This window comes from Chinchilla lanigera, unplaced genomic scaffold, assembly GCF_000276665.1.
Source record: "Chinchilla lanigera isolate Chin_1 unplaced genomic scaffold, ChiLan1.0 scaffold00055, whole genome shotgun sequence".
NCBI lineage: Eukaryota > Metazoa > Chordata > Mammalia > Rodentia > Chinchillidae > Chinchilla > Chinchilla lanigera.
In genome coordinates, this window is record NW_004955456.1 from 16203031 (window position 1) to 16215067 (window position 12037).

Consider the following 12037-nt stretch of genomic DNA (forward strand, 5'->3'; position numbering starts at 1 on the left):
TTTTGGTTTTTCTCCGGTACCGGGAACCGAACTCACGACCTTGCGCTTGCCAGGCAGGCGCTTTTGCCGCTGAGCTAAATCCCCAGCCCCCATGCTGCGTGTTTTTAAATAGATGCTTCTTAGGAGCGGCGTGCCAACCGTTCTCCGGCACCCGAGGCACTCGGCGCTGTCCTTGGTCCTGAACGCGGATGCCCGGAGCAGGAACCTCTGGCGCCGGCAAAAAGGCCTCGCCTGAGACATGGAGACCTACGCGAGCTTCCACGGTGTCGCTTTATCCTCTTCTTCCTCGCTCGGTACAGGGGTTGCTTCTCATCCGATTCCTGCGGAATGCTCGCAGCGGGGAAACGCTCCAGCAAGCGTGGCCAGGGCCGGTCTTGTCACTCCCAGCCTCCCCAGCTCCCCGCAAAAGCGCCTTTGCCTTACATCGCTGTCATTATCACCTGGGGCCTCTGAATATGGATCTGAAAAGAGAGAGAGGACCAGTAGAGGGCTGGGCCCGTGGGCGATCTGGGCTTGGGTGGTTTGAGAGGCTTGGGCCCGGACAAGTGCTCTGCTTAGAACTTGTTCTAGAACTCGGGGTCTGGCACCAGGAGGTGTGACTTCTTTCCCCGTTGGGTGGCTCTGGCATCCTGGCCTGGGGTTTCAGGTCTGCCCTAAGGCGCTCGGTCTAGAGTACAGTGTCCGGAACCAAGCACACTTGGTATTTTGTCCTCAGATTTCCACCCAGTGGAAATATTATTGTGGTCATCAAGGTTGGTCACCCTTTACCCCAGGGACCAGTCTCGGCCTTAGTCATCATGTGATGTTAGGTATCTCTTAAGGGGCGGAATAGCATTACCTACAACATATCAGAAGTGTTTAACCTGAGTCTAATCATGCCTTCATGGTTGGTTGGTTGATTGATTTTCATTTGAACTACCTATCTAAGCAAAAATAATACTTCAGTAAATACTTCTACACCTCCTCCAGATAGTGATGTTTAAGATGCAAATTTTTCTTCAGATCTGTCTATTCCATTTTTTCTGAATCATTTGGAAGTCAACTGTAAATATTATGACAGTCACTCTCTAAATCCTTCTGTGCATTTTCCCAAATGACATCACAAAGAAATATTCAAACTTGGAGTACCGGACACCCTTCAGTTCCATCCTAGACACTTTAAAAAATAGCAGGCTGGGTGTGGTGATGCACCCCTGTAATCTCAGCACTGGGGATGCTGAGGCAGGAGGATCGCTGTGAGTTCAACATCAGCCTGGGTTCAAAAGTGAGTTCAAGGCTAGCCTGAACTGCATAATGAAACCCTGTCTCAAAAGGACAAAAAAAAAATTATTTTTTTGTTTTTGGAAACAGGGTCTCACTATGCAGTTGAAGCTGGTCTTGAACTTGTGATGACCCTGCTTCAGTCTTCCCAGTATTGGGATCACAACCACCACACCTAGCCAAAAATACAGTATATTTTTTAATGCAGGAGTTGGTTCAAGGTGGAAAGATCAAAAATAAATAAAAAATAAGAAAAGTCAGTGAGTGAAATTTGTTGTATCCACATATGGAGAAAATACAAGATTCTTTAGGCTGAGTATGTGATGCATTCCTGTGATCTCAGCACTCTGAGAGGCTGAGGCAGGAGGATCACAGGTTTGAACCCAGTCCAGGCAACTCAGTGAGTTAGTGAGACCCTGTCTCAATATAAAAAAGGGCCGAAGCTGTAGCTCAGTGCAAAGGGCCTTGAGTCAAGCCACGTACTGGGGGTGGGATTTCTTAGGTCAGTTATAAAAGTTGGATACTGGATGATGTTATGGAATTATTGACCGTTCACTGTATGGAAGGATGGGGATATATGCAGAACGGCTCAGGGAGCGACTGTCACAGTATTTGCAGCTGACTTCCAAATGGTTCAGCAAAAATCGAGCAGACAGATGTAAAGAAAGAAAACATGCATCTTAAACATCACTATCTGGAGGAGGTGTGTATTTACTATAGTATTATTTTTACTCCGATGTGTAGTTCAAAATTAAAATCAATCAACCAACCAACCATCAAGGACATATTTAAAGTGTGGAAAGAAACCTCAGGGCCTGCAGCCTCAGGGGTCTATGGAAGGTAGATTCCACCTTGCTCACACTCCCTCCCAAGTTATGCTAATTCCCTAGCAGTAGGGTCCAGGGACCATGGCCCAGACCAAACAAATCATCAGTGTGGCTTTGCTTTCCTGAAGGCCCTACTCCATGGGAAGGGGGCTGTGGGCTCAGGGCAGGGGAAGCCATTCTTCCGGCCATTCTGACCTCTGCATTTGAGTTCACGCTGTCCAGGGAGGGCTGGAGGGTGCCGTAGATAGAGTCCACCTGCGCATACTCTAGAGGAGGGAGCCCCGCCAAGACAGATGGTTAGGGAAGGTGAATGATCCTCTCTCCCTCCAATCCCACCCAGTGAAACTGAAAATCACTGAAAATGTGGCGGACTGCCTCAACAAGGGGTCCCCAATCCCTGGGCCACAGAACACTATGGGCCTATTAGGAACCAAGATGTATAGCAGGAGGTGAGCTATATCCCCAGCCTGTTCTATTTTTTATTTTGCTACAGTATCTTACTAAGTCTCTAAGTTACCCAGGCTTGTGCTTGCGACCTTCCTGCCTCAGCCTCCCAGAGTGCTGGGATTATAGGCGTGCATCACCATGCTCCCCAGTTGGCACCAGATGTTTTAAAGATGGAAAATAACAATTCTCTCCCCACCATCAAGCCTTGGCATCCTCCCATGTGCCTCTTCTGTGGGTCCCCATACTCTGAGCCACTCTCAGTCCGGTGGGGGTTGCCAATACCTTCAGAGAGGTCAAAGCCAGTGTTATGGAAGGTCCCAGGCGTGGGTCCACCACCCTCTTCATACCACTTGTACAACTGAGACACTCTGTACTTTTGCCTATTGACAGAAACACCAGGGACCCTGTTAGGAGCAGGGACCAGGGACAAGGACTGGGGGACAAGCGACATCCCTGCTTTCTGCTCCCTGCCACCCACCCCCAGCTGGACAGACTGATGACAGGGAGAGGGGAGGAGCCGTGCTCACCTTTTTGCCATTCTCCTGGCACGCAGTGCAAACACCAGGAGGACGGCCATGACCACGAGCACCACAGCCGCCCCCGCGCCCGTGAGCCCGTACACCAGGCTCTTCTGGATGCCCCACTCACAGGTCTCCCCCTGGTACCAGTGAGTGGCTGTGATCAGGCAGCTGAGAAGGGAGAGGACAGTCAGTTCCCGCCTGGACCCGGGCCTGGTCCCACAGGGCCTCAGCCCTGTGCCTCTCCTCCCTGGACTAGCACGGGGCCCCTGCTGCGGGAAACAATCCCAGAATGACTCAGGCCTCTGCCCACGTGGCTCCTGTTTGCGGCCCTGGTGCTGGGCAGCTGGCGTCTCTGTTTAATTAGGTTTCAGCTGGAAAGCCTTCTGTCTTCCCTCGGAGGTTGGGCTTGGTGGGTTCCCATTCCCCGTAGTCGTGGGGCCGCCTTGGCTACTTTGCGGCAGGGAACAGGGTTCCAACTCTGGGGATGAGGCCCTCCCTCCCTGGTGGCCTGGGAGCTTCCTGAGGTTGGGGTCTGCCTTTGCTCTGGCAGATCCTGCCACTGTCCTCAGGAGGACACCTGTTCGAACACCCGTTGGGCCACCCGTGGGCTCTTCCAGACCTGGCCTTGGGGCCTTGGTGGTGTGGGTCCCTCTGACCCCAGTGTGGTTCCCTCTGGGCTGGACACATTCAGGAGTCTCAGGAACCTGTAACCTTGGCCTGCAAGCAGCGTCTGACTGAGCCTGGGCGTTGGGGGACTCACAGGGGCCAGGGTGGGACACTCACTTGCAGTGGGGGCCACTGCGCTGCATCTGGCACTTGCCGTAGTGGCAGTCCAGGGAGGCGTTGAAGCCGGGCATGCAGGGCGTGATGCAGTACGGCTTCTGGTCCTTGTACTCCACCGTGAAGTAGGCAGCGTAGGTCCCAGCCTCTTTCCGGCACTCCTCTGTGAGGATGAGGAGTCACGTGGTCAGGAGCTGGGAGTCGATGGGGCTCCTCCAGGGGTCCCACTGCCCCAGCCCTTCCCAAAAGCACAAGTGGCACCTACCTTCGGGATCATACTGGAAAACAGTGGCATTTTGCACCAGTGTGGCAGTTGAGTTGAAACACAGTAAGAAGTCTGTGAAAGAGACACGGGAAGCTCATGCGACAAGTGATCTCGAATCCTCGGGGGCCGAGGTGTGTGGGGCAGAGGGGAGCGGGTCTGTAAGGGGCCAGGAAGCCGCCTCCTCCCAGCACTCCCCACCCTCTCCTGTCTCAATCCACACACCACTCACTACATTCACAAGCTTCACGGAGCCACAAGTGTGCTAGCGTTTCCAGCAGAGCCCCGTCCTGCCGTGTCTGTCCTGCTGCCTCCCTGGCTTTGCAGCCTCCTTCCTGGGCTCTCTGGGATCTGCCTGAGCAGCAAGCTGTACCCGCCAGCTGGTGGGCCTCAGCTCCTGCAGCCCGCCCTGCTTTCCCGTCCCCCCTTGCCCCAGGGTGACAAAGACAAAACCCCAGGGAGCATGGCGCTCACCTACGCAGGTGTTATTACTGTTGCTTATCTGTTCTGCAGTTGCATTCAGGATTTTCTTTTCCACCTGCTCAGAGGCCTTTTCCAGCACCTGCTTGTACTCTGGAGTGTAATTGGTCTTCAGAATGACATCGTGCTCCACCACCACGCTGCCGGGCCTGGAGTAGGGGTGGGGGTGACATAGCACGGTTGGGCCTCGTCCCTGTCAGCCCGGGGGCTCGCTCTTCCCACCCCCTCTTCGGGTGGGCTCTGCCCCTCTGTGCCCTGGGAGCTCAAGGATGAGACGGTAAGAGGCCACAGCATAGGAGGTCCACCTCAGGGGCTCCCACAGGCTTGTGCTATGGTTTAGATCTAGAATGTCCCTCAGAAGACTCAGGTGTTCAGATGAGGGGCTTCTGGAAAGTCACTGGATCATGGGGCTGCTATACTCTATCTATCTATCTACCTACCTACCTACCTACCTGTCTATCATCTATCATCCATCTATCTATGTATTTATTTACCTAACTATCAAAATGAAGCCTATGTTGCCCGGGCTGGCTTCAAACTCCTAGGCCCAAGGAATCCTCCTGTCTCAGCCTCCTAAGTCATGGGACTACAGGTATGTACCATGACACCTGGCTTTCACCTACACACTATAAATAATCTCTGCGTTTCTTATGATACCTAATGCAGTGCAGATGCTATGTGCATAGCTGTTACACGATACTGTAGGGATAACGACAAGGGAAAAGTCTGTATGTGTCCAGTTCAGACACACTCCCCACCCAACTCTGAACATTTTCAACCTGTAATTTGTTGAACCCACAGGTGCGGAGCCACGGATATGGAGGACTGAGAGTACATACAATATAAACCCTGGGATCGCGGAGTTGGAATAACGCGTAAGCCAGCATCAGAGTGGGAAGGGTGAGGAGCTCTTCAGCTCAAGGCTGCCTTTTACCCTAAGGACAGTGTGACCTCAGCATAGTCACTGAGCTGCCTGGGCCTCAGCTTCCTTGTCCGTAAGATGAGGAGTTGGACCCCAGGCTTCCTGAGCTCTTCCCCACCCTGTGGAAGTGGCTGATTCTCACTTCCGTTCAGACTCCCAGATCTCCCTGGAGCCACCCACTGGGCAGAGAACCACTTTCCTTCTTTTTTTAATGCAGTCTTGGGGATTGAATCCAGGGCCTTTTCACTGAGCTACATCCCCAGCCCCCTTTTATTTTTTATTTAGAGACATGGTCTTGCTAAGTCGTTAAATTGCCCAGGTTAGGCTCAAACTTGTGATCCTCCTACCTCAGCCTCCCAGAGTGCTGAGATCACAGGCATGCACCACCACACACAGCGAAGGGGGGAGCCCTCAGAGCCCAGCTCCTCCTGTGTCTGGCCTGAGGGTGTGGGGTAGACACCCATGCCCGCTATCCAAAGCCGATAGCCACAGGGTTCATGTGGGGCTCGAGTGGGGATCTGAGAGGAGCTGGTTCACAGGTCTGAGAGCACACCAGCCCAGGAACCCCCAAGCAGCCGGCTGAGACCAGGAACATCAGTAAAGCCACAGGCTCTGTCCCTAGAGAGCCCATTCCTTCCCTTTCCTGAGAGACAGAGGGACAGAGAGAATAAGGACTAGGACCCGCCCTATTAGCACCCTCTCCTGGGGACACAAGGGAGGCCTTCCGGGGTCAGGAGAGACCCGTGCTGGAGAGGAGAGGAAGTGTTGTTCTCAGAAGAGCAGCCTGGCCTCCTGCAGGGCATGCAGCCTGGAAGGGTCGGCAGCACCATCCTTCATCCTTAGGGGCTGGATGGAAGGGTGCGGGGATTCTGGGGGTCAGCTCGCTTTGGTTTTTGTACCTTTTCTTCTGTTTGCTCTCAGCTATAAGTTCCTCACCAAAATTAGTAATTGTGAGTCTGATAGCCCTGGAGAAGGGATCTCTCCCTCACGATGGAGGGGCAGCTGGGGGACCACACCAGCCTCATTGGCCAGCACTGCCCAAAGGACCTCATGAAGCTGGGGTGGAGACAGAATCCCAACAGGGAGGGGGTGGCGGTCCCCTTCTTCAGGCTGCGTCGTCTGGCTTCCCCTCTGGGGATGGATGGGGTGTCCCTCACTCATGCCGCAGCGGCCGGGGTCCTAGGTTGTCCTTCTGTCCCCAGAAGAGCAGGGTTTCTACTTGAACGTTGGCTCTACCGCTCCATAATGGAGCCTCAGGCAAGCCCTTGCCTTGCCCTGTGCCTCAGTCTCCATCTGCACTGTGAGAACGTCCTGCGGCTCCCTCAGTAGGAAATGCCTGTGGAGCCATAGCTGAGGGGTGTTAGGGCCCACTTGCGGGTTCCTGCCCAGTCCACGTGTTGAAGCTCAAACCTCAGAATGTGACGGTCTTTGGAGACGGGGCCTATACAGTGAGGCTGTCGGGGTGGACACTAACCCAACTCCATCGGTGTCCTGGTATGAAGAGGAACTCTGGAGTCAGTTTATGCCTGTGATCCCAGCACTCTGGGAGGCTGAGGCAGAAGGATCAAGAGTTTGAGCCAAGGAGAGAAGCCCCAGGGGAAGCCAGTCCTGCTGGGACCTTGATCTCAGGCTTTGAGGCTGCTGGGCTGTGAGTGGTAACTTTCTGTTACATAAGCTGTCAAAGCAGCACCCCCAGGCTAACCTAGGCGGCAGCGTTAGACTGCCTCTATTTATTTACGACTATCGCTTGCACTCCAAAGACCTCTTCCTGCTGCCCCAGACACTCACCTCAGCTGCGTGATGTTGACTCCTTCATACTCAGGGATTCCGTCATAAATTATCTTCATCTGAAAGGAAGGGGCCACAGCATCACCCTGGAGGTCTCACCTCAGGGCCTGCTGGGCATCTCCATGCACAGAAAGCACCTCGGGCACCACCCATTGTTCCAGCCCACTGCCATCGGCACAGTCCCTTCCCAGAGCCCAGTGCCACCTCGCTACCACCCCCACCAGAACCCCTCAGTAAGCTCCCTGGTAAGCCTGGAGGACTTGGGGAACTCAGAAATTCACACACATCTACCAAGAGAACAGCCCTCAGCTGCCTTCTGTGTGAGTGTAAGTGCACGGGACTGAACCCAAGGCCTTCTCACTGAGCTGCATCCCCAGACACCACCCCCCTTTTGAATTTATGTTGGAGACAGGTTCGTGATAAATTGTCCAGGTGGGACTCAAATTTGTCATCCTCCTGCCTCAGCCTCCCAGAGTTCTGGGTCTATAGGCTTGCACCACCACACCTGGCTTCTTTCTTAATGCCTCCAGGCTCCTCCCTGAGGAGGACTTGCTCTCCCAAATGTACCTGCTCTGCGAATGTGGAATTGAAATTCTTGAATTCTTCTGAAGACGGGTCCTGCAGCTTACTGTTGTATTCTTGGCTGGTCACTGTCACAGTCAGTTTCTTGAGGGCAGAGACTGTCTGTGGCACAGCTGAAGGGCAGAGGGTAGCAAAACTCACTGATCTAACACTCCTCTGAGCTCCTTACCAAGAAAATCTGCACCCCCAGTGGCCCAGCGCTGGGTGGAGGCCGAGACCTGGGCCTCCCGTCCTGTCCCCTGGAAGGCCGTGGGGCCTCACTCACCCATCTCCACGCCGTCGACCACATCATCACACCTTGGCCCATAGAAGAGTTCGGGACAGAGGCACTTGAGCCCATCCCAGGAGCCTCCATTGTTGCAGACCTCGACCGCATACTGGCACCGATCTCCCGTAAATTGGGGAGGGCAGTAGCAGGCCTCCCCCGTCCATGACCCTCCATTGAGGCAGCTCACTGGAAGACATGGATTGCACAGCACATCACAGCCTGACACGTGCTCCCAAGGACATTCTCATGACACCCTGGGTGCACAAGTCGGTGAGTGTCATCCTACTGCCCAGGCAGGAGGGCTGAAGCGGAGAGAGGCTAAGAGGCCTGGCCAGGGTCCAGGTTCAGGTCCAGGCAGACTTGACCCAGTCCTGGACTCCAGCTCGTGTTACTTCAGCACAAAAATGTGAGCAAAGAGAACGGTGGTGCTGTGCCAGGTAAATGCCACCAGCAGGACTGAGAAGGAGGAAACAGGAGGCAGAGACTGAGAGAGCCCAGAGGAAGTGACCGGCTGAGACTGCACGGAGGTTGAGCACTGTCCCTCAGTGCCCACTTCGGAAGAGCCTGTATTGTTGCTATGAGAGCTGGTCAGGCTTCCTGTTTCATCTCCTGGCATGGGAGGTGTGTAGAGTTTAAATAGACAGCGAGTGCTTATAGACAACTCCTGATTAGCCATGCTGGTCAGCTGAGAAAATCCAAAGCTCTGTTCTTTTTGGCTCCTCTTGAAAGTCGCTGTGCCTGTGTAGCTCAGAATCCAGGTGTGTTCTGTTCTGGAGAGATACACCATATGGGAGTTCCCTCTGCAAAGACATGCCATGCCTCTGGCCTCTGGCCTCTGGCCTCTGGCTGATCTCAGCAAGTGGGGACACAGCCATGACAATCACACCACGTAGCTGTTGTTTATAGGTCTTTTGTCCAAGACATTTGGGAAGCATGGACAACATAAGCCAAGGCTCCTAGGCACACGGGAGACCCATAAATCCTAAATCAGCTCGTTCTCTACCCTTTTGTCCCTCTCTCTCCCTCTGGTATCACTGAGGATGCCTCAGCCTGATCTAAGTGCCCAAGCGCAGCTGAAAAGAAGTTACAGCTATCCATATAATAAAAAAAGAAGCTACAAATACAAAACCAGCTGCTGGGAAGCGCTGACCTTTTGCCCAACAGCCTAAAGGGAAGACAACCTCTGGGGGACAGGAAGTGGTAACCATCTGCCCTCAGAGGGGTGACCAAGGCCAATTGTGGACCCAGCAGTGGTGCAGCCATCTGGTATTTTTGAGTCACCTGCTGCAGTTTGAATGTGGTCTGTCCTCCAGAGGTTCCTAGGGGAAGCTTGACCTCAGTGTGATGGTATTGAGGTGGTGCAACCTTCAGGAGATGGAGCTGAGGAAGGTCACTAAGTCATGAGAATGCCTCTTTCACTGAGTAATGCTGGTCTCACGGAAAGGGTGAGGCCTTACAGGAGTCGATTCGTTCCTTCTAAAGGGTTGTTATGAAAGAATGACCCTGGCACCTCCCCCACCATCGTCTTCCTTCCTAACTGGCACACATGACCCTTCTGCATGAGCACACTTTCCTTTTCACTCATCTCCCATGTTGTAATGCAGCCAGATTGCCATTGCCATATGCCAGCATTGCTGCAGTTTAGATCAATGTCCCTTAAAAGCCTAATGTGTTCAGAGGTGGGGAAGGTAGTTGGATCATGGGATACTATACTCATCAGTGAAGTAATCATTCATGAATTTACTGCTGAATGTGCTGTTAGAGGCGGAGCCTGACTGAGGTTCCTCTTCACTGGGGTATGACTTGGAAGACTATATTCTTGCTCCTGGTTCCTCACTTCTCCCTTTGCTTCCTGACTGCCATGATGTGAGCAGCTTTGCTCCACCAGGCCCTTCCACCATGCCATTTCTGTCTTGGAGCCAGCTAACCCTGGACTGAACCCACTAAAACCATAAGCCAAGTAAATTTCTCCTCCTTTAAATTGCGGGTGTCTGGTATATATATACTTTGGTTAGGGACAGGAGAGTAACTAATACAAGCACTACGATATTCAGACCTCTTAGCCACTAGAAACAAGAGCCAAGGGACCTCCTTCCATATCCATTACCCAGCCTTAGGAGTTCTGTTATGGCAACACAAAACAGACTAAGACAACACCTGCATGGCTTTCCAGGAACACAAGGCCCAAACCTCCTGAGGATGCTCAGGCCCCTTGTCTGACCAGAGAGCTCAACAAGACAAAGACACACTGGGGAGAAACTAGAGACTATAAGTGAGTACACACTCAGACTACACAACAATGCTGATACACATCAAGATCTGCCAATTTCACACTAGCCAGCATAAAAAGAGTCGAGGGATGCCAGGGATATAGCTCAGTGGCACAATGCCTGCCTGGCTAGCATGAGGTCCTGAGTTTGATTCCTGGCACCAAAAAAAAAAGTCAAGGAACAGCTGTATAGCAGAGAAAAAGTAGGAGAAATAAGAACAGAGAAACCCTCAGAGGGAAGAAGGGGGGACTGAGAGCTGAGAAAAGAGAAGAAAATGTTATTTGCTTTGAGGGTGAGGACGCAAGGGATAAGAAGAAATCAAACAAAAGTGAATGGTGGCGAAGACACTTCCAAGACACTTGTGACTAACATTGCAAAACCAGGCTGAGCACAGTGGGGCACACCTGGAATCCGAGCACCCCCGAGGGTCTGAGGCAGGATAATTACTGGGTTGTATGCAACCTAAGTAACCAAGTGGTTTAGCAAGGTCCTGCCTCAAAATAAAAAGGAAAAAAAACCAAAAACCAAAAAACTGTAATCTACCTAATTGTGCAGGACCTGAGTTAAAAAAAAAATAAATAAAAACATCAATCCCCTGCCCCTGAAAAAATCTACAAATTCAGGCCTTCACATTTTAGTATGAACTAAAGGAATGGCAAAACCCACTAAAAATGTGAACATGCAAATAAAATGTCTGGACGTTAAAAGGCTACAGCACTCAACATGCTAGATAAACAGTAACATAAACGGGAATGAGGAGAGATAACTGGGGATTGATTGTGCCCGGGCAACAGAGATAAAGATCTCCATCAATAATATGAAATTGCTAACAAAACAAAATTTAAAAAGTAGAAATGTGACCAATAGGATGAAAGGACTTGCAGAGCTGTTATGTAATAAAAACTTAAAAAAAAGAAGCACGTCCATAATTCAAGAATTCTGATAGGCTTAAGGGGGAGAACCCAAGCTCAGGGTGAGCCTGGGCACAGGATAAATGCGGCCCTAAGTAAAAATAAAAACACACAAGTAGAGGAAATGTAACTTAGTGTACAAGCCCTTGGTGAATACCAATTGGAAAAAAAGGGGAGGAAGAAATACAGCATTGATTTAATACGATACAGAAAAACAAGGAGTGGGAAAGGTTAGGGATGGAACGCACTGATCCGTATTACACAACACAATGTGAAAACTCTTACCTGGGGTGGTCGTAGAAACCATGGGTGGGGAAGAAGAAGTGATGGCCGAGGTGACAATAGTGGAGGCACTGGCAGAGTAGATGGGCTGCGGAGTAGGCGTGCCGAGAGGACGAGAAGGACTCACACTGATACTGCTGTTCACGCCAGGAGGACTCACAGACATTGAGGAAAAAAGAGTTGTGCTAAAGGTGACACTAGAGGATACACTACTTAAATGAGCAGTAGAAGACAGAGACTCGGAGGTGCCCGGGCCGGAGGCGGGGGCTGAGCTGACACCCGAGGAAGTAGCCCAGGGCCCGCTGGTCTCGGCTGGACGAGTGGTGGCGGTCACGCCGGCGTCACCAGGACTGGTCACCGGCTCGGTGCTCCCCGGGATGGTGATGGTGGTGGGCGCCGGGCTTCCTCCCGAGGTGGCGGGAGCAGGCGCGGCGCTG

The 12037-nt window shown here is 52.3% G+C and overlaps 1 protein-coding gene across 1 annotated transcript; it reads right to left on the reverse strand.

Moving 5' to 3' along the window:
- Positions 1–119: 119 nt before the first annotated feature.
- LOC102016449 (mucin-17) lies at positions 120–11766 on the reverse strand. Its single transcript, XM_005396900.2, has 11 exons — positions 11604–11766; positions 8135–8323; positions 7855–7982; positions 7288–7346; positions 4572–4726; positions 4101–4172; positions 3839–3998; positions 3062–3223; positions 2817–2914; positions 2283–2353; positions 120–461 (listed from the first exon to the last, which is right to left on the reverse strand). Exons 1-11 carry the CDS (start codon positions 11764–11766, stop codon positions 420–422), a joined length of 1299 nt encoding a protein of 432 aa, XP_005396957.1. The 3' UTR covers positions 120–419.
- Positions 11767–12037: the final 271 nt, after the last annotated feature.